The 23,914-nt window shown below is 39.3% G+C and overlaps 1 protein-coding gene across 3 annotated transcripts in view; it reads right to left on the bottom strand.

Moving 5' to 3' along the window:
• The window catches only part of LOC127448998 (inactive rhomboid protein 2-like), a 156,750-nt gene that overhangs the window by 72,412 nt on the left and 60,424 nt on the right, over positions 1-23,914 (bottom strand). For 2 of the 3 annotated variants that reach the window (XM_051712039.1, XM_051712040.1), the window contains exons 8-11: positions 17,359-17,477; positions 12,606-12,818; positions 12,364-12,475; positions 5,445-5,519 (exon numbers count right to left, since the gene is read on the bottom strand). In XM_051712039.1, the coding sequence (XP_051567999.1) occupies positions 5,445-5,519; positions 12,364-12,475; positions 12,606-12,818; positions 17,359-17,477 (519 nt within the window). The remainder of the gene's footprint in view (positions 1-5,444; positions 5,520-12,363; positions 12,476-12,605; positions 12,819-17,358; positions 17,478-23,914) is intronic. The other variant, XM_051712041.1, reaches the window with a different exon arrangement.

The raw sequence follows: 23,914 nt of genomic DNA, 5'->3' as shown, positions 1-23,914 counted from the left end.
ATCCTAAAATGTGAAGAAAAAAAATTATAATAAAGAATAAGTGTTTCAAAACTTTTGACCAATAGTGTATGTGTGCATTATATTTTATATATAACTCAGCAAAAAAGAAATGTCCTTACACTTTCAACTGCTTTAATTTAAGCAAACTTTTCATATGAACATAAAAAGATTCAACAACTAAGACATAAACTGAACAAGTTCCACAGACATGTGACTAACAGAAATGGAACAATGTGTACCCAAACAAGGAGGGGTCAAAATCAAAAGTAACAGTCAATATCTGGTGTGGCCACCAGCTGCATTAAATACTGCAGTGTTTCTCCTCCTCATGGACTGCACCAGATTTGCCACTTCTTGCTGTGAGATGTTACCCCACTCTTCCACCAAGCCACTTGCAAGTTCCAGGACATTCTGGGGGAATGGCCCTAGCCCTCACCCTCCGATCCAACAGGTCCCAGACGTGCTCAATGGGATTGAGATCCGGGCTCTTCGCTGGCCATGGCAGAACACTGACATTCCTGTCTTGCAGGAAATCACGCACAGAACGAGCAGTAAGGCTGGTGGCATTGTCATGCTTGAGGGTCATATCAGGATGAGCCTGTAGGAAGGGTACCACATGAGGGAGGAGGATGTCTTCCCTGTAACGCACATTGTTGAGATTGCCTGCAATGACAACAAGCTCAGTCCGATGATGCTGTGACACACCGCCCCAGACCATGATGGACCCTCCACCTCCAAATCAATCCCACTCCAGAGTATAGGCCTCGGTGTAACGCTCATTCCTTCGATGATAAAACGTGAGTCCGACCATCACCCCTGGTGAGACAAAACCGCGACTTGTCATTAAAGAGCACTTTTTGCCAGTCCTGTCTGGTCCAGCGAAGGTGGGTTTGTGCTGTTGGGCCTCATGTATTCAGATAGAAGACAAAGGCAGGCCTAACACTGTCATAAAACCTAACTCAGGCCCACATACCAAGTCATAAGTTTTACTGATAAAAATTGCACCAAAATCAAACAAAGGGAGTCCAAAACAGACTACAAATCCCATGAAGCCGTGCTCACTAAAGGATCGAACTCTCAACTCCTACTGGATGAGGCACACAACAGAACGTCCCTCAACCATGACATCATCAGGAGTAGAAATACCTCTGAAATGCTTCCGGGATTTGCTTCCAGCAACTTTGTTCGCCGTGCGTAGACGCAACTCATCACTGCTCTCAGGTGTAGCCTCGTGGCACAAGGAAATAACGTCCGACTTGAAATTGTGGCCATACAATCTCCATCTCGCTGGACGAGTTGAGATTACTCTGTGTTCCACCGAACACTCTAACAGATCCGAAGGAGACCACCGGGCAATCCGCATCTTCATCCGTTTGCCTGCAGAAGTGAAGAGATAAAAGATTTCTCTTCCATCTTCAATCAAGTCGACATCGCCGATTTCTCTGCCAGCCCGCCGAGAATCAGCAGCTGTACCGCCCGCAGACAGAGTGAGGAAACGGCCTCCTGTCATCACCCGAGCCTCAAGGAACCGGGTCGGAGTTAAAGGACGGATGAACACACATTCTACGTCCTCGTACGATTCAAGTAAGAGGTTTACGTCTGGGCAGAGATAGAATATTATAGTGTGTTATTCTTGTGTATCAAGGTTATTGCTTGTACAGTTTACGGACCACCATGTCCACTCATTGCTAATACTCAGGGTATTAATTATCATGAATTTGATTTGCTGTATTGTAGTCCAACCACATTGGACTATTGTGCATTTCCGCCATCGCGGGTGAGACCAGCAAACTGAGTTTATCCATTAAAGAATCAAAGACCGCGGGACAGTTTACGAGCCGTCCACCGCGTCTCTGAGTGATAAACTAACAGCTGCTTTCTCTCCCACGATCGCGAAACCGGCTTTGGGGCCATCACTTAATTCTCTCTCTCTCTCTCTCTCGTACTAACCACATACACACACACACGTGACCCCTCACAAACATTCTCGCACACATTTTTGGCTAGTAGATAGCTTCGTGATAAAGCTCAGCTTTGTCCCTAAGCTATCGTACAAGCGGATACATGCGGAAACTGGTAGACGCCATTGACTGGTTCCTCTCCGCCCACATTCGCGGCCATATTCGCTGGCCGGAAGTCTCACGTGACATACTCTCCACGAGAGTCACGTTCGCCATTTTGTGCGCGTCCCTCCTTACACAAACACACATACACACACCCTCATGTGTTATAGGATTATTTTGATTTCCATATCTAATCATATCACTGTTTAGTTTGTAGTTGTAAGTCGGAAGTTTATTGACTGCATTGTATTAATTATTAATTGATATTACCGCATAAATAAACTTTGTTATACTTCAAAGAGAAGTGTTTTGGTTTGTTTTGCATACACCTGTATATATATATATATATATATATATATATATATATATATATATATATATATGTTTGCAATGCATAGGTTTTTAGTAGGGATGGGCATACAGCAATAATTTGGTATTCGAATATTTAAGCTAATAAAAACGAATACTCAAATATTCTATTATTTAAATTAAGGTAATTAATGAGAGAGACATTGTAAAAAAAAATTTTTTTTGTCATAAAGGTTGCATCACCATTTGAATTTGAGAACATTTAAACAAGCAATGCGTGAAAACAAAAAAGTACAGAATGAAAGCATTTAAGCTCATGCAAAGCGAAGAAAAAGAAACCGCTAATAAAGTAGACTGATGCAGTTAATGTACAGGACGACTATAAATACTCGGCGTATAATAGTTATGTTTATATTGTATCTCATGTCATGTTTTTGTTGGGAAAAACAAGCATATCCACGTGCTCAGTAAACTATACTCATTTATACACACCGGTTTAATTGATGCGGCTTTCTGATGAGTTGCACATATACGGGAGTAAAGAGTACACCGCTTATACAGTACATCTAAACAGGAGCCCTGCTTTCTGGCAATAAGCCGCTTTTTGATGTCCATCTAAACATACTGACAGAACGGTTTGCTCATCAAATCTGATCAACTTGTGTCCACACTCAACAGCACCACCCAGTGCATTCTGTTATAACTGTGAGTTTTAGTTTGTGTGTTCAGGATTTAACATGCATCTCACTGTATGTCAGCAAAGCGAACTTTTGTGAAATTCGAACAGTATTTTTATTTTTCAAATACTTATTGCAAAACAAATACTCGAGTATTCGACTACTTGTGCACATCCCTAGTTTTTAGTGCCCATAAAGAAGTCTGGCATTGGTGTCTCTTGCAGTGACCATGTTACTGCTAAGGTTCCACTGGCTCCCTCTTACCGCTCATCAAATACCTCCCTCCACCTAAGCTCGCCAAAATCGCGCTGCGGATGTTTGCGAAATACAGGACATGGGGCCTCATTTATAAAATGCACATATTGGCTTGGGAAAGCCAATCTTCTGATATACTATTCCCAAAAATAGTACAGAGCAGGTGGCGCAGCTGTAAATACCTAAAGAACTAAGATCTGGGAATCCCAAAATGTTGAACCAAATTTTCAAAGGACCTCAACACTCAGTTGTCAGTTTAAGGAGTTCTAATGGTTCCACAAATTTTCTAATATCTTCATCAGTAGATGAAGACGTGGAACTATAGAGATCATGATAGAATTCTTTAAAAGCATTATTAATATCAATGGCTGAGGTAAATATATTACCACCAGAAGATTTCACTGAGGGAATGGTAGAAAAAGACTCTCTCTGCTTTATATATCTAGCCAAAAGCTTCCCTGCTTTGTCTCCCAACTCAAAGTATGACTGTCTTGCCCTGAATAGCCAAAACTCCAGTTTCCGTGACAAAATAGTATTATATCTGTATTTCAATCGGGTCAATTCTCTGAGGCCATCAGACGACATTGGGCACTTCAGCTCTGCCTCTGCACTTTTAATATTCCCTTCCAACTCCATTAGTTCTCGTGCTTTGGATTTTTAGGTGAATGAGGCATACTGTATGATCCGACCCCTAAGACCTGCCTTAAGTGCCTCCCAAGCCATGCCCACAGAGGATACTGAGGACCAGTTAGTCTCCTTATACACATTGATTTCAGCCTTTAACATTTGTTGGAATTCAGGATTCTGCAAACACAAAATACATTATAGCGCCAACTATATGATTTATTTTTCACTGTATGTGGCAACACCTCTAAACTCAGGCATGATCTGAGACTGAGATGTTTCCAATTGAGCAAATCAACAACAGATGAAATGAGGGACTTAGATATATATATATAAAAAAAAAAAATCTATTCTAGAATAAATCTTATGGACTGATGAAATAAAATTATAGTCCCTACCAGATGGGTTCAAAAGTTTCCAAATATCTGTAAGACCAAGATTTTTACACATTCTGTGAAGCATCAATGTTGTTCTAGGGGGCTTACACACTTTTGCTTCACTATGATCAAGGACTGAGTCCATGAACAGATTAAAGTCTCCTCCCAATATTAAATCACGAGGGGTGCCAGCAGCTTGAGACATTTGAATTGTAGATGCTTACTTATCAGTGTAGTGACTCCCCTGCTCTTACTTGGCCCAGCACTAAAGAAAACATGTCCACCCCATATCTTTCCAAATTTTTCAGCTTCCTGCGGGGAAAGATGCATTTCTTGAAGAAACACTATATCATATTTCTTACATTTAAGAAGAGAAATAACCTTCCTTCTTTTTATAGAGTGCCCCAATCCATTCACATTCCACGTGGAGAGAGACGATCCACTTATATTAACATTTGACACTTTGACATATTAGAAAAAAATAGATTGTGTGTCAAAAATAAAATTACAAAGACCACATTCCAACATTAGTGCAACAATCAAACCCCAAACTTCCCCCCGAACAAAACAAAAAGAAAAAATTGCGCATTAACTAGTTTTCGGTTACTGATGCCATTGAAGTAATGTGCAATTCGCTGTCAGGCATGATCAATTTATACAGTGAACTTGATAATAGGGAGGTAGATTGCGTAGTATTCAGCTGGTCATGTGATCTCAACATGGCAGCCTCCATGAGGGTGCCCGGCTCAATGTAAAAATAAATAAAATATATTTTTAGGCTATTGATATGACAGGATTCTTCATCTTATGATTTTAAAAAATTTTCAGAAGTATTATTAATTTTTTTCAGGAATAAATATTTTTAGTGAAGAAAAAAAGACTTTTTAATAAGGAAAAAATACTGAGTGGTCCTATAATGTACAATGTGATTTTTTTGTTATTATTGTTTTAATCACTGTTTACAGGGACATCATTTGTCATATTAAAATCATCAACAGAAAAAAAAATACTGGGGTAAAAATGTTTTTTTTTTTTTTTTTCGAGTCTGCAAGATTTAGAGTGTGTCCTTCGTAACAAGGTTCCCCCCTCCCCCCTCTAGTCTACAGCAGTTTTTCCAAACCACTCTATGCATCACTTACAGAGCGAGGACCGATCCAGAAATTCTCCTGCTGCACATTTTTCACACTCTCATAGATTCCTTTGTTTCTCAGTACCTGAAAGAGACCGAAAGAGAATATTAAGAAGTTAGAAGTAAAAATTAAATTTTTGTAATTGCTTACTCTCAGAGCTGTAACACTATAACAGAGCATAGACCCCCATCAAAATTTAAGTCCTTTTTTTAACTCTAAATCTCCACTTTCACTTTTACATATGAAAGCCACATGTGGTGCCAGTTGAGTTTCACTTTCACATCTGAAAGTGAATGTTAAAGTGGAGATTTAGAGTAAAAAAGGACTATTTGTTTTGTTTTTTTTAAATTTTTTAATAAAATTTTTGAGGATTCAGCATGGTTTTAAACACTATAGTAATATGGATTACTTTAATGTTTACTTTATGTGATTTTTGGAGCTACAAAAGGTCTGATCACCATTCACTTGCATTGTAAGTACGTACAGAGATGAGATACTCTTCTAAGAATCTTCGCTTGTGTTCTGTAGAAGAAAGAAAGTCATACACATCTGGGATGGCTTGAGGGTGAGTAAATGATGAGACAATTTTTATTTTTGGGTGAACTATCCCTTCAATTTAATTACTTTATTCAGAAAATCAAATGTAGACTCATGACTTTTAATCAGCTCTCCTCTACTGATATTTTCTCTCAACATTGAATATTGTTTTACTGTTCAAAACATACTCGTCACGTTCCCTCCTTTCAGAGAATCAGCGTTACAGTCGTAACCAGTCTGTTCTCTTTCAAGTCGGTCACTTCGACACTGCGTCTATAGCCTACGCCATGGGAAAATGTGTACCATTGCGCCATGCTACTGATTCACATGCACAAGGCAATGCCTGCTAGCCATTAGGCAGCATAGGTGCACTCCCGAAATGAAGGCTGTTCCAAAGTTTAGGTATCTTAATTATGCTGCCTCCTAAGATATCTTTTTGACCAAATTCTAAGGTATCATCGCATGTATCCTCCCCCAGTGGGCGATCCCAGAACGCACCATGATGAGCACATTTGAAAAATTAATCCAATATGGCAGATGATGTGAGATCAATTTTGATTATAGAAATACTTACACCAATCAGCCACAACATTAAAACCACCTGCCTAGTATTGTGTAGGTCCCCCTATTGCCAAAATAGCATTCTGAGATGCAGTTCTTCTCACCACAATTGTACAGAGCTGTTATCCGTGTTACCCTAGACTTTGTCAGTTCGAACCAGTCTGGCCTTTCTCTGTTGACCTCTCTCATCAACAAGGCATTTCCATCCACAAAACTGCTGCTCACTGGATGTTTTTTGTTTTTGCACCATTCAGAGTAAATTCTAGAGACTGTTGTGTGTGAAAATCCCAGGAGATCAGCAGTTACAGAAATACTCAAACCAGCCCATCTGGCACCAACAATCATGCCACTGTCCAAATCACTGAGATTACATTGTTTCCCCATTCTGATGGATGATGTGAACATTAACTGAAGCTCCTGACCCATATATGCATGATTTTATGCACTGCACTGCTGCCATATGATTGGCTGATTAGATAATCACATGGATGATTGTTTGTGCCAGACATGTGTGTGTGTGTTAATGTTGTGGCTGATCGGTGTATAATTAATTCAATACTGAAAAGTATCTCTATTTTTTTTTTTATGCGTATGTGTGTGCTATGCATATTTATGCTCATTAGTGTATCACGTCTTTCCTCTCGTGTCACATGTACTGAAATCAGTTGTGAGTCGAGTCTCCCGCGCGCTGCGCGTGAGGAGTGCTACTTGAATAACGCATGGAGTTGCTGCCTATGTAGAGCCTTTTAAATCAGTCTCTTATGAGGCACCATTTTAGTTAGGATGCTGCCATAGAAGACAGCTGCCTATTTAGGCAGGAGACAGTGAGGCTAAGCTTACTAAGTTTTGGAACAGACCCATAGTCTCACCTCGGTATTGAACATTAGGAAGGAAAAGAGAGAAAATCAAAAACCATGCATGGTTAGAGTGGGCCTTAACACCCATGAGACACTGTACGCCTTGCGAACCATAAGTGACCACAATAGCATTGACAACCCAGTGAGAAAATCTTTGCTTGGAGACAGACAGACCTTTTGAATGGCCTCCAAAGCAGACAAAGAGCTAATCCGTCAGCCTGAATTGACTCGTATGGTCAATGTACCTTTGTAGCACCCTCACAGGGCAGAGCATGTGCAATCTCTGCGCCTCATCAGATTTAACCGTAGGGTGAGAGAATGCATGTAATGTTACCACCTGAGGGAGTGGCCAAAACCTTGGGCACCTGACCTTTTCTAGGCTTGAGGACAACTTTTGACAAGCCAGGTCTGAATTCTAAACAAGAATCATGGACCAACAGGGCCTGACGATCCCCGACATGTTTAACTGAAGCCAAAGCAAGTAGCAGCACGTCTTAAGAGAGAGTATGCGCAAGCTTACTGCATTAAGTGCCTTGAACAAGGAACCTGTGAGCGCATTCAGAAAAAGCGCTGTCCCACACCAGGATAGTAGTGGGGCGAGAGGGTCTAAGCCATCTCGCACCTTGCTAGAATTTAACCCTCTGGGGTCGACGGACGCGCTGGCACGTCCTGCTGGATTTTTTCCTCATAACAATGGAAACAAATTAAACTACTCCATTTTTGGGCATGCAGATAAGTGTAAGACATCATTAGAAACTATAAAGGGTCTACTTTTATTTGTGTACACTCACAATAACAACAAAACCTTGTGCTTTTGTAAAATAAAGAAAATAAAAATGGTGCGCTTTCAGCCGTCTCTGTCTCCGCGAGCATCTTTCTGAAACACATCATAAAAATGAACTGAAACTCCGCGAATTCTTACTAGACAAACATGAAACATACAGTGCATCCGGAAAGTATTCACAGCGCTTCACTGTTTCCACATTTTGTTATGTTACAGCCTTATTCCAAAAGTGATTATATTAATTATTTTCCTCAAAATTCTACAAACAATACCCCATAATGACAACGTGAAAGAAGTTTGTTTGAAATCTTTGCAAATTTATATCAAAAAAAAAAAAAATTACATGTACATAAGTATTCACAGCCTTTGCTCAATACTTTGTTGAAGCACCTTTGACACCAATTACAGCCTCAAGTCTTTTTGAGTATGATGCTACAAGCTTGGCACACCTATTTTTGGGCAGTTTCTCCCATTCTTCTTTGCAGGACCTCTCAAGCTCTTTCAGGTTGGATGGGGAGCATCGGTGCACAGCCATTTTCAGATATCTCCAGAGATGTTCAATCGGGTTCAAGTCTGGGCTCTGGCTGGGCCACTCAAGGACATTCACAGAGTTGTCCCGGAGCCACTCCTTTTAGGGTCGTTGTCCTGTTGGAAGATGAACCTTCGCCCCAGTCTGAGGTCCAGAGCGCTCTGGAGCAGGTTTTCATCAAGGATGTCTCTGTACATTGCTGCATTCATCTTTCCCTCGATCCTGATTAGTCTCCCAGTTCCTGCCGCTGAAAAACATCCCCACAGCATGATGCTGCCACCACCATGCTTCACTGTAGGGATGGTATTGGCCAGGTGATGAGCGGTGCCTGGTTTCCTCCAGACATGACGCTTGCCATTCAGGCCAAAGAGTTCAATCTTTGTTTCTCATGGTCTGAGAGTCCTTCAGGTGCCTTCTGGCAAACTCCAGGCGGGCTGTCACGTGCCTTTTACTGAAGAGTGGCTTCCGTCTGGCCACTCTACCATACAGGCCTGATTGGTGGAGTGCTGCAGAGATGGTTGTTCTTCTGGAAGGTTCTCCTCTCTCCACAGAGAAACGCTGGAGCTCTGTCAGAGTGACTATCGGGTTCTTGGTCACCTCCCTGCTTAAGGCCCTTCTCCCCCGATCACTCAGTTGGCCGGGCAGCCAGCTCTAGGAAGAGTCCTGGTGGTTCCAAACTTCTTCCATTTACGGATGATAGAGGCCATTGTGCTCATTGGGACCTTCAATGCTGCAGAAATTTTTCTGTACCCTTCCCCAGATCTGTGCCTCAATACAATCCTGTCTCGGAGGTCTACAGACAATTCCTTGGACTTCATAGCTTGGTTTGTGCTCTGACATGCACTGTTAACTGTGGGACCTTATATAGACAGGTGTGTGCCTTTCCAGATCATGTCCAATCAACGGAATTTACCACAGGTGGACTCCAATCAAGTTGTAGAAACATCTCAAGGATGATCAGTGGAAACAGGATGCACCTGAGCTCAATTTTGAGTGTCATGGCAAAGGCTGTGAATACTTATGTACATGTGACTTTTTTTTTCTTTTTTTATAAATTTGCAAAGATTTCAAACAAACTTCTTTCACGTTGTCATTATGGGGTATTGTTTGTAGAATTTTGAGGAAAATAATGAATTTAATCCATTTTGGAATAAGGCTGTAACATAACAAAATGTGGAAAAAGTGAAGCGCTGTGAATACTTTCCGGATGCACTGTATGTCTAAAGAAAGCTTAAAATGTCTACTTTTAAATAAAACAATTCAAATTTAAAACAAATATTCTCCTGTAATGTAATCTGTATGAAACAAAGTGATGTACAGTTTCTCCTGGCTCAGCTAATTATCACTAATGTGATCTCATCCACCAACAGAGCGCACTATTCATACGGCAATGTGCTGAGGCAATCAATGCAAATGGTAAACGCCCCCAACAGTGCCTTAAAAAGCATCAAGTTCATTCACTTTTCTGCGTGTTTGGAAGATGGCATGCTACACAGGTGAGGAAGCTCTTCAGATGGTCCTGGATAGTGATGAAGAGTTCACATTTTCATCAGAAGAAGAGCGGGAATCCGCCGATGAACGTTTGAAGAGTGACTTGATCCAGCCGAGGATACAATTTCGGATGAGTAAGTCTTTATTTACATTAGTTGACATGCTATTTTATATAAACATGTACATATTTTACTAGTTGGACTATTTCCAGACTTGCCAGCCAGGATTCAGAGTATTGAAATTTGAAATATGTCCTAATAGGCAAGATTTAGTTAAATTTAAATGTTGTTTCGGCTAAAGCAGGTATTTAAAATGTATGCTGTATGATATAAATATGATATGTAATATGATATAAAAATAATATGAATGTTTAGATTATATTTTAACTAGTGTTTATGCTGCCTCATTATCATCAACAAAGCTTGTGCTTGCAAATATCTGTTCGGGTGTAAATGTGTAAAATGTGCTGTAAATATGCCCATATTAGAAAATCAGCATATTAGAATGATTTCTGAAGGATCATGTGACACAGAAGACTGGAGTAATGATGCTGAAAATTCAGCTTTGATCACAGGAATAATTTGCATTTTACAATATATTCAAATAGAAAACAGTTATTTTAAATTTTAAAAATATTTCACAATATCACTGTTTTTGCTGTATTTTGGATCAAATAAATGTAGCCTTTGTGAGCAGAAGAGGCTTCTTTTAAAAACATAAAAAAATCTTACTGACCTAAAACTTTTAAATGGTAGTGTAGGTCTAAATTTTTAAGTAAAGTCTTTATGTAAAGAAAATGTATAGTCAGATTACTTCTTTTAACTTAAACTTGATTTTGTGAATAAGCTACAAACAATACATTCAATCATTAAGCCTCCTCACATTCATTCTCTCTCAGGGAAGGGGTCTTTGTCTCCGCAGGTGTGAATCACATCAATATTCATGATCATCCACGCCTCCTCGGATATGGCCTTTCTAACACTAAAAGTGTCTTACAAAAGTTAAATGACTATATTGTTTGTATGAATGAGTGATAAGGATGGTTTTCACATCATTTTGTAGCAACTCTAGGCTACAAGATCCAGTTCTCAAAAGTCTTGTGAACAAATGTTTAGTATGTGTTATATGGCATTATATCAGTGACTTAAAAATTTTGTTTTTTCAAAAACCAAGCATAAACGTTATTTTCTCAAAAATACAAACATGTACATACATGTAGTTCACATATTTTTGTAGCCCAGTTTGTGCTGAATACAGTGTTATCAGACTTTAGCCATTAATATTTTTAAGCAACTGAAAAAAGCACAAATGTCAAGGCATGTCAAAACTTCTCCAGGGCCCAAAACACCTTCAGACCCCAGAGGGTTAAACAGAGCATATGAGGGCCTCATCTGAACCTCAATAGTTTCCATTCTCTCCGCAGACTCCTGCAGCAACGTCTGCAATGATTGAAAGTTTTCTTCAAATTCTTTTTCCACATCAATGGCACATCATCTCCGTTAGAGTCATGACTAGCAGGCTGATTAGCTGTATTATCTCTAATCAGTGGCTAAGCACCAACACCTTGAGGCTTTTGCTGCTTTTGAAGGTAAATTATGTAAGTAAATTCAAAACTGCCAACGTATATGCACAAAATAAAATCAGAGACGGTAAATAATTTCACTGTTTAGAAACGGTGCGGAGGAGCACGATGAAACACATCTACTCCATACGCAAGTCAGCAGCATCCCCCAGGTCTGCAGTTTCAAAGATGTAGTGAAGATTCGGGTGTCCAGAGCCAGAGAGATTTAGTTGCGACACTGAACAGAAACAATTTAATTAAATGTTGCTGTGCTCCGGTTGATATGCTCGCGATGACACGCATCAGTCGCGGAGGGTCAAATGCCATCTGCCAACAGATTGGCCTGATTCTAAAGGGCTTCAGAGATCGTCACTCCTGGGAGGAGTTTCCCATAGCATCAGCTACTGATCAGCATCAAAGTGACCAACTTGTAAGCAAAATACTACTTGTCCACTTGATTTCAACAAACATTAACAGCCCTGTGCTATTAACCACATTAAACTGACTAAACCCTGGATATCTGTGCTACTTAGTTAAAAACTGGATTGTTCCTTGCAATAGTTGAGAAGTTCAGTGACTTGCTAATGCACTTTCTATTGTTATCTTACCAGCTGAGTGGTAGAGTGCTGGGCAAAGCCCACAGGAGCAAATCCATATGTAATGCAGGCCAGCAGAGTGATGACAATATGCACAAAGGTGATCCAATAGGTAAAATACGGCCTGACAGAGAGACAATTAATAGTCACAATTTATTTCTTAAAAGTCTAAAGGCAACATCTAACACTGGGAAGCTTCTGATGTTTGTTGAGAAGTATAGTTGGGTCACTGTGGCTTTTTTATTTATACTCACCGATGGCTGTTAAAGTCATCCAGCTGTTTCTGCACTTGGCTGCTAAGGCTGCGTCTATAGTGTCGGTTCAGCCACTTGCCCACCACACCCATTCCATACTGACGCTTCTGCTTATCAAACGCAAAATGCTTGACTTTAGAGGCAATTCGACGGCCACGGCGGGGAGAGGCTCTTTCAAAAGGGGTCACACCTTTAGGGAGATCCTTTTTCACCCTGGAAATATAGAAATCAAGAGAACAGGTAAAGGGGAAGAAAAAAAAAAAGTGAATGCATCTGCAAGACTGAAAAACTAGATACATTTTATGAAGAAAATGACAGTGGTGCTTTCCCATTCAAATGTCACAACCATGATGCTAGGATGTTCTGGGTGGTTGCCAGCACATTACTATGCAGTTGATATGTTTTTCTGGGTGGTTGCTAAGTGGTATCTAAGGCATTGCTAAAATATTTTGAGTGGCTCCTTGATATTGCCAGGTGGTTGCTTACTGGCCTGAATCAAAAGTGCTAAACTCCCAATTCTCTATGATTAATGGTCGACTGATATATTGCAGAGGCTGATAAATCAGCCGATATTTGTTATTTTTTAATTACCAGCATCGAACAATACATTTTCCCATTTGGTCGATTAGTTTAGCAAGCCACGGCGGCACTGAGACTGGCATGCAACAAAGTCTCATATAAACAGTACCGCAGAATAGCAGACATGCATAAGCTAATGTTTAAAGTTTAAAGTCCTTGCGCAGTTTAATTAAAAAATGTTGTTTCATGTAGGCGAAAATCTACACAGACACGCTGTCGACTACGCACTCCAGAGTACCTTAGGTCACTTAGCACTGCCTCTCCACAGCCCCTCTCCATCTCTGTTGGACTGTGGAACTGCCTGTCAACTGTCAACAAAGCGGACTTCATTCCAGCCTTTGCCAGTCAGTCATAACTCAATGTTTTGACATGGATCTTCAGAGACAACACTGAAACTCCCTCAGCTCTCTCTACTGACTTCACTTTCACCCACACCCCTTGTCTGACTGGGCAGGGTGGGGGAACTGGTTTGCTCATTTCCAACTCATGGAAATTCACTCATCTCTCTGCTATAACACAACTTTTGAATATCATGCCATTACTGCCACTAAACCTCCTAAAATCCACTTTTTAGTCATCTATCGTCCCCCAGGTCAACTAGGCAACTTTTTTGAAAAGCTAGATGTATTGCAGTCCTAATTTCCTGAGGATGGCACTCTGCCGATGATCCTTGGGGACTTTAACATCTACCTGGAAAGCGGCTGACTTTCTAGCTCTTCTGACCTCATTCGACCTTTCAAGACTGCACACCCCTGCAAATCACAGAGCAAGGAAAGAGCTAGATCTCATCCTTACATGTAATTGTATCTTCAATAATCCCCTTGTTACTCCTCTACATATCTCGGACCATTTCTTCATCCAGTTTTCTGTTACTCTTCCTTCTTCTATAACTTCTTACTCCACCTATGGTCTCCTACCGGTGCAACCTTTGCGCTCTCTCTCAGCCACTCACTTCACTTCCATAGTCTCTGCATCTCTTCCCTCCACTAACAATTTCTCTTCACTTGATTTAAATGAAGCTACAAATGCTCTGTGCTCACCATTAGCTTCTTGCCTTGATAGTGTCTGTCCTCTTACCTCCAGCCCAGCACGTGCCACACCCTCCAGCCCCTGCTGTCGGAGACACTTTGTGATCACCAAACCGAGCTGAGGGCTGCGGAGAGAAAGTGGTGCAAGTCAAAAGACACTGCTGACCTATGCAAGTAGGTTCTGCTGCTAAAATTGATTATTAACCGAATAAGGTCAGTAACACTTCAGATACCCGTAAACTATTTTCAGCTTTCTCTTCTACATCCTCGTCCACCACATCCTACTACTTCTCTGAATGTTGATGACTTTGCCATGTTTTTTACTGACAAAGTAGTGAGCATTAGCACCCCGTTCTCTACACATAACACCCACAGCAACTCTCTTCCAACATCCCATCCTCTGTTTTCCTCTTTCTCTCCTCTCTCCAAGACTAAAGTCTCCAAAGTGCTTCTTTCTAAACGTCCTACCACCTGTCCACTTGAAACGATCCCTTCGAATCTCATGCAAGCTGCCTCTCACTCGATCTTATTCGCACAAACATTATCAACGCATCTCTCACAACTGGAAACTTTCCCAATACATTCAAGCAGGCTTGAGTAACCCCACTGCTTAAAAAACCAACACACAACCCCACAGTAGTCGACAACTACAGACCGGCCTCTCTCCTACCCTTCCTTTCTAAAACTCTTGAGAGGGTCGTATTCAACCAGTTGTCTGCTTTTCTCTCACAGAACAACCTACTCGACAGACATCAGTATGGCTTCAAAAAAGGACACTCAACAGAGACTGTCCTGTTGTTAGTGGCTGAAACCCTGTGATTGGTGAGAGCTAACTCCAAATCATCTGTCCTCATCCTCCTGCACCTTTCTGCTGCGTTCAACACAGTGAACCACAAGATCCTCCTGTCCACCCTCTCTGACTTGGGCATCACAGGAACTGTGCTTGGATGTTTGAGTCATACCTCACAGGCAGATCTTTCAAGGTCTTCTGGAGAGGAGAGGTGTCCAAGACACACCAGCTGACCACTGATGTTCTTCACGGATCAGTGCTTGGAACCCTTCTCTTCTCGATGTCTCAACATCACTCGGATCGATCACTGAGGTACAAGGTTTTTCCTACCACTGCTATGCAGATGATAAGCAGCTCTATCTGTCGTTCCAGCCTGATGACCCCACTGTCTCAGCTCGTATCTTTGCCTGCCTCTCAAACATTTCAGCCTGGATGAAGGAATGTCACCTTCAGCTCAACCTTGCCAAGACAGAACTCCTCATAATCCCAGCCAACCCATCTGTTGACCACAGCCTCATTATTCATCTTGGTTAAACTACACTGACGCCAACCAGAACAGCCCGGAACCCGAGAGTGATGGTAGATGACCAGCTTAATTTCACCGCCCACATCTCATCAACCACCTGATGTTGCAGACTCGCTCTTTACAACATCAGGAAAATCAGACCTTTTTTGTCTGAATATGCTGCACAGCTTCTGATCCAAGCTCTGGTCATTTCAAGACTGGACTACTGTAATGCTTTGTTGGCTGGCCTCCCAGCTAACACAATTACGCCACTGCAGATGGTCCAGCATGCAGCAGCACATCTGGTCTTCAATCAGCCAAAAAGGGCTCATGTCACCCTACACTTGCTTTCACTCCACTGGCTACCTGTAGCTACCCACATCAAATTCAAGGCATTGACTCTGGCCTTCAGGACAGCCAATGGAACTGCACCCTCTTCAATTCACCTCTCTGCGGTCTATGAACGAGCGGCACCTGGTGGTCCCATCACAAAGAGGCTCAAAGTCTATTTCACGATCGTTCACTTTCTCTGCTCCTCTGTGGTGGAATGAACTTCCAACCTCCACAAGATCTGCTGATACCATCTCAACATTCAAGAACCAGCAGAAAACACATCTGTTCCATAAACGCTTATCCAACCCACACTAATTGCACTTACTATTGCACTTAACTTGCAAAAAATCCTTCTCTGTCTCTTTCTTCTGTGCTAGCACTTATACTACTCCAGCCACCTTGAGAACATGGCAGTAAAACACTGCAGATATTGTTAAACTCTGTATGACAAATTGCTTGCTATGTGCCTTATTTGTAAGCCACTTTGGGTAAAAGCGTCTGCTAAATTACTAAATGTAAAAATATACAACTGTCTAATAAGACAAGTAATACAATTTCAATCATACGCCATAGCCAAATATGTGAACATTTTGTTTAAATATAACGAAACTTTTAAAGATTTAATTCAAAAACCTCATAAAAATTTCGCAAATCCAGTGATTTCTTCCTGTGAATCGTGTATTCCTGTGAAGCACTCTTAGATATTCCACTGAAGTGCGTTTTTTATCAGTCTGGACCAAAACTGTGTCTCTCTGATTCACAAATGTAGCTAGACCGTCAGACCGTGAGACTTAAAGGAGGAGATCTTGGTCATGTAAACTGGAAGCGGTAAGTAGACTGCTGCTCTCGCTGAGTCCGCACGAGAGAGTGAGAGAGCAACTTTAAATTCAGAGCACTTCAACTGATGTATGTAACTGGCTGCTATTAACGTTATATTCACTGAACACTGTACAATTTGTTTGATTCATTCTTTTAGTAAAGTAAAAAATGTGATTGCTACAGTCCATGTTTTCTGCACAACTGTGTGCAAGGATGTTATTTCCTTTTATTAATTCTTTATGAGTAAACAAATTACTAAAATAGGATGACTAAACAAACCAGGAGAAGCTGCTATCTTATTTTCATAAAATAAAAGTTTTTTGTGTGAAATTGAGAAAATATATTAGAAAACAAATGTTTATTTAATTTTTAACAATTGTATGTGTGTAATTTAAGACAAACAGACAGACAGACAGACAGATATAAGTCAATGGTATTTTTCCCCCACCCTTTTTAAATAAGTTATCCACCAGGCAAAAATATTAGTCAGATTGCTTAGAAACGTTCTGAGTTGTACACTGAAGTTTAATACTTGGGGTGAGGTTTTATTTATTTATTTATTTTAAATCCCTAATCCAAGTATGAGTACTTCCACAAACATTTAATAAAAGCAGCTTTTGAAGCAGCAGAGGTAAAGATAAAGGATGTACCCTTACAATTATTTTCACAAGAAACATTTTTCTTCTATTTTTAACTTACAAGCTGGAGAATGACATTCCCTCGCCCAAAAACACATCTCCCATGGGGTGAGATGCTGAAATAGGGGGCGACTCAAAGACATCATCTGCCATGGAATAAAGCTCATCATGGACATCCACCTGTGAAAGATAGAGGATCTAAAGAAGTGCTTATAAAATGCATGCATTAAAAACATGACTACAGCATTAACAACTGCACTGTAATTGTATAAATGTTAACTGCATGGCATTTAGCTATTTGTCATTTAGCAGCATAGCCGTGGTAACTAGGGGTGCTGGGCGTGCTGCAGCAGCCTGTCGACGTTGCAGCCCACCCTGTGAAGTAAGAGTTGCGCAGACTATTCGACTACAACTAATGTAGTGGATGCTGTCAGCTTGAAGTCGAATAGTCGCTCACCAAGTGATTTATAAAACGCATCTGTAGGAAATACAGCGGGTGTGAAGCCAGGTGGCTCTGCACTGAAAAGGAGCAGTGGCTCAAATACACAATGTGATGGTCTGTTAGACTCACATTAAAAGATGCACACACAGAATGCACTTCATAACTGCGGTTTATTTACTGTGTCGCTCTGCTCTACAACGCAACGCATCAACAGCAATCTTACGCATTCTCAGTATCTGCATTGCATATGTGCATAGCATTGTATCAACACTGATAATGTTCAAAACATTCCATAGGCTATTCTAAATGACACAAATGCTACGGTAACCTGCAATATATGCAAATTGGCCTTCAACTATAACCGAAATACTAGTGTTATGCTGAACTGGATGCTGTTCATTCCTTCAAGAGCATGATTCAATGACAGTTAGTAAAGCTCTTCAAGTTGGAGTCCGATGGCCTGACGGAATACATCCCAATTGTCAACTTGTGTGTGTTCTGCTTTTCATTTAATACAAAACATTTAGAATAAAAGCGTATGGAGTAAGGTACTTAATAAGTAATTGTTATCAAGTCGATATTTGGCTATAGTAATTTTACATAAATAATTAAAAAGACATTAAAATATAAACTGTAAAAAGGAAATATTGGTTGTGCGCTGCTTTTGGAAGACTTTCCCATGGCATCATAAGGAGGGAACGTACTTTTGATGACAGCGAGGATTTGGAGAGACTGGTAGTTGGGTGTCTGGATATGTCTTGATAAGTCAGAAAAATGAGGTACAGTACAGCTGCACACAGGTGCACAAAATGTGCATGAAATGTGTTGCCTGTCACACTTCCTCCTGACCCAAATTGCTTGAAAAACAGTTGAAAAATTCCATTGCAATCAGCAGTACTTTTGGTTTAATAAGTTGATTATAGAAAAAAGTAAGCTTGCACATTTTATTTTTGAGTGATACGATGTCAGACAAAAAAAATTTCATTTTCATTTTTTTGTGTCCAACAAGTCTTACTTTTAATGATCTATAAAATCATACACAATTTAAAAAAAATGACCAGAGAGTCAAAATTGCTTAAGGTTAGATATGAGTCAGGTTAGATATGCTTACATAAATCTAAAATAATTTTCCAGTGGGGTAATAATAATACACTTCACCTGTAGCCTATTCAAGATGCATTCTCTGAAAACATGTCTTAATATCTTGTAAAATAATCTTTCTAACAAGAAAGCAGTAACATCTATCTTCAAGGCACATGTGACAATCAGAATATTCTATTCTCCTAGTTTCTTGTACAGTTAAATGCAGTAGTATCACATGTCTGGATGGCAACATGCATATGTAAATTACATGCAGATTAGGTTATTGAAAGTAAAACAGGCGTTTTACACCCCATATATGGTTATTTTGGGGAGGAGACGGAGTGGGGAATAAACCACGTGCATATACACACAATTTTCCACTAACTTGGATTTATAAAGTGAACCTTGTGCTGGTTCTGGCATACATACGGCTTTCTAAATCTGAAAACTTTTGTGAATGTGCAAAATCTGACTTTCGTATTTATGCACACTTTTAGAATGAAATCTATGCCCAGAACCACACCAAAACAAGCATGTTTGTTGGCAGGCTGCTATCGCTGCCGCTGTGTATTTGGGGAGGCTGTTCTGTTTGGACACACCGGTCAAGCCAGCTGCGGTTCAGAATTTCACTGTTAAGCCAGCCGCGATTAAAATCTGGGCGCACCTATTGTGATAAATATGGTAATTTGCGGGAAGAACAGAAAGAAGTGCTTTCTGACTCCTGTTCACTGGATAGGATATATAGATAATATTATAAATTAAACATTTCTACCAAGGATCTCTCATTGAAAATGTCACTAATATGTACCTTGTAATAAACTTTGAACTGTAGAGTCCTGTAGAAAATTCAAATCATCTTTATATAAACGATAGATAGATAGACAGACAGACAGATAGACAGTTAGGATACATATAGAGATATATAAGATCAACACTTCTTGCAAAAGACCTCCCACACTATCAAAAGCCTTAATAAAAAGCCTATTTACTTTATCACTTTGGAATAAGATGGATGTAGTCAACAAAAACCTCAAAGAGGTCAGAGGCCCATATAAAGGTGAAGGCCCATTTCTTGCAAGGGACCTCCCACACTATCTGAACACTCAATGTGAAGCATATTTACGGTGTCATTTTTGAGTAAAATGCATACAAAATCACCAAAAAGCACAAAAACATTGTCTTTTTCCTGAACTCAGAGACCTATAGAAAGGCGAATTCAAATAAGTAGAATAATGAAGGCCCATTTTTGCAATTGATCTCCCACACTGAATGAACCATAAATATGAAGCATGTTTACTGTCATTTTGGAGTAAAATGCATCCAAAGTCAGCAAAACGGGAAGACATTGTGATTTTTCTGGAACTCGGAGACCTATAGTAAGGTGAATTCAAATAAGTAGAAAAAATTAAGACCCATTTCTGGCAAGGGACCTCCCACACTATCTAAACTCTCAATATGAAGCAAATTTACTGTGGTAATTTGGAGAAAAATGCATACAAAGTCAACAAAATGCACAAATATATTGTGATTTTTCCTGAACTCATAGACCTATAGAAAGGTGAATTCAATTTAGTAGAAAAAATGAATGCCATTTCTTACAAATGACCTCCCACACTGTCTGAAACATTAATATAAAGCATATTTACTGTCATTTTGGAGAGAAATGTGTCCAAATTCACCAAAACATGCAAAGACATTGTGATTTTTCCTGAACTCAAAGACCTATAGAAAGGTGAATTCAAATAAGTAGAAAAAATTAAGGCCAATTTCTTGCAAGGGACCTCCCACACTATCTAAACTCTCAATATAAAGCACATTTACAGTGTCATTTTAGAGTAAAATGCATCGAAATTCAATACAAAGCTCAAAGAAATCTGTATTTTTCTCAAATTTAGAGACCTGTAAAAAGGAAAAGTCAAATAAATAGGAAAAAAAGGACCATTTCGTGCAAGGGACCTCCCACACTATCAATATGAAGCACATTTACAGTGTCATTTTAAAGTAAAATGCATCGAAATTCAATACAAGGCTCAAAGAAATCTGTATTTTTCTCAAATTTAGAGACCTGTAGAAAGGTGAATTCAAATAAAGAGAAAAAACAAAGGCCCATTTCTTGCAAGGGACCTCCCAAACTATCTAAACTGTCAATATGAAGCACATTTACTGTGGCAATTTGGATAAAAATGCACTGAAATTCAATACAAGGCTCAAAGAAATCTGTATTTTTCTCAAATTTAGAGACCTGTAAAAAAAAAAATTCAAATAAATAGAAAATATGAAGGCCCAGTTATTGCAAGGGAACTCCCACACTGTCTGAACCCTCAATATGAAGCATATTTACTGTCTGTGGAGGTGAGGCCATGGTCGAGCGCCCGTCTGGGGAGAGAGAGAGAGCGGTAAGGACATCCACCTGAGATGAATTGTGACTATTTACCATCTCTATGTTCACAGTGAGAGTTGGGGGAGATAAAAAGACGGCCAGTTCACAGAGAGAGGAGAGAGACAGACAGACCAGAGTCAGACCAGAGAAAGAGCCTTGTGTTGTGTGAAGCTGAAAAGCGGACTGTTTATTTGAGTGACGCTGAAAAGCCATCTTGTGTTTTGAGTGAAGCTGTACCGCGATTGCTGGTTATTTGTGAATAAAACTCACATGAACTGTGGAAACCGGTTCCTCCTCTATCTGTGCCCAACCCGAACCTTTGTTACACTGGTGCCGAAACCCTGGATAAGGAGGAAGGTACGCTGCTATGGAGTCGTCTTCGCCACTGGAGGAAACGGGAACCGGTTTCCACAGTTCACATGAGTCCGTTTTATTCACAAATAACCAGCAATCATGGTACAGCTTCACTCAAAACTCGACCATGCAGCTCATATTTGTTCAGCTATCATCGTATTGTGCTCCTTGAAACAACCATACCATCTTTTTCCAGAGCAGCCTGTATTTCTCCTGAGGTTACCTGTGGGTTTTTCTATGTATCCCGAACAATTCTTCTGGCAGTTGTGGCTGAAATCTTTCTTGGTCTACCTGACCTTGGCTTGGTATCAAGAGATCCCCGAATTTTCCACTTCTTAATAAGTGACTGAACAGTACTGACTGACATTTTCAAGGCTTTGGATATCTTTTTATATCCTTTTCCATCTAGCCTGCTCAGTGCATCCATGTGAGAGCTAACAAACTCATTGACTATTTATACACAGACACTAATTGCAATTAAAAAAGCCACAAGTGTGGGAAATTAACCTTTAATTGCCATTTAAACCTGTGTGTGTCACCTTGTGTGTCTGTAATAAGGCCAAACATTCAAGGGTATGTAAACTTTTTATCAGGGCCATTTGGGTGATTTCTGTTATCATTATGATTAAAAAAAAAAGCTAAACAACTATGTGATGATAAATGGCTTCATATGATCACTATCCTTAAATAAAATTAAAATCAATGCCAAAATGTCATAATTTCTGCCAGGGTATGCAAACTTTTGAGCACAACTGTATATACTCAACCTGGCTTATCCAAAACCTCATCGATTGCCAATTATTTTTTCTACAAACTACTCTTGCGGCTTGAAATGCATAAGATGTCTTAGATTGCTGTAATGACGATTGTATATAAAAATGTGTGCAGTTGTTTGTATGCAAGTATGGGTCTAGTTGGATGTCAGAGCGTAGTTGTATTGTTTTCTGTAAGAATTTTTCTACTTGTCTGGCTGTTTTTAAGAATGTGTCTTGTTGTTGGGTTATATGTCAGAATGTGTCTATTTGTATGACTGTTTAAGAATGTGTCTAGTTGTGTGGTTATATGTCAGAATGTGTGTATTTGTATGACTGTTTGTAAGAATGTGTCTAGTTGTATGTAAGAAGGTGTCTTACTGTATGGTTATTAATTACCTTAATATTCACCTTAATTGTGCAAGGGTAAACCCGCTAAACACCACCAAGCTGTTCTAAAGCAAGGACACACCATGCTCTGTTTGATATTGTTCTATTATTAAAATTGCAAAGAGGAAATTGTGTTTGTAACACAATAGATAACTTAACAGTTTATTAAAAAAATTATTTGTATTTACAGCATTGTTCAAGTTGCTACAGAACATGAACAATTGTTAAAGTTAGAATTTTTTATGACGAAAAGGCAAATATTGTATATACAGTGAATGATACATATAGACCAGTTGTTGTGTGGACCTAAACTTAGTGAATGTTTTCTGCAAGAAACAAACCAAATTGTTAATACAAATAATTGTTTTTAAAATGTCATATCTGAATCTTTTATGTTTTAACTTAAGTTTTGCATTAATGAAGTAATTTCATTATATTTTACACATTTAGTGGAAAATAATGCATTCAATCTAGCCATATTAATAAGGTTGACATTTTCAGGTTTATGCAGGTAAAGTAAATAATTAATTAGGGCAAAGTAAATGCAAGTTGATTTAAAGAAAAAATGAAGTTAGACTGATGTAAAATATTTAAATTATTATGGATATATTAATTATATATATCAATTATGGGATGACTGAACTCAAAGCATTAAAGTGTGTTTGACCTATTAGAATTGTGTGTGTGTTACCAATTGATGTAATTTAAGTTCAGTATATTTAGTAAAACATAAGTTTTATTATTACTGTATATATGTTTTTCCCCCTTATTGTACTTTAGATTTTGATATTATATTACTTATTAAAATCATTATTTGAACATGGAAGTCAAACTTTTTTAATTTTCAATTGTCAATAATTTCACTAGAAAATGTGTTAAAAGAAAATGTATTACATAAATAATAAAAAAGCACATCAGATGGTCTTGCTAGAGTGTATTTTTTACACAATACAACTGTAAAACAATATCTTTGATAAACATGTATAATTTAGATGTATTAGGTTCCTTGAACCTTCAGAGATGTTAATCAACTCCAGAGCATTGCCTTGCGTTTACTCGATAATTTAATTAAAAATAAAAAAAAAAACTGTTTACTTTGTTCATCTTTAAAGCTGAAGTATGCATTTTCTGCACCATATAGTGCCACTAACGAAATTGCAAAAATCTAAAAAAATTCAAAACATTTGTTCAACCTATCTGCTTTTGGTTGAACAAA

Source organism: Myxocyprinus asiaticus, chromosome 12 (genome assembly GCF_019703515.2).
Source record: "Myxocyprinus asiaticus isolate MX2 ecotype Aquarium Trade chromosome 12, UBuf_Myxa_2, whole genome shotgun sequence".
Taxonomy (NCBI): Eukaryota; Metazoa; Chordata; class Actinopteri; order Cypriniformes; family Catostomidae; genus Myxocyprinus; species Myxocyprinus asiaticus.
The sequence above is the reverse complement of the archived record's forward strand: the minus strand, read 5'-3'. Positions and strand labels throughout refer to the sequence as shown.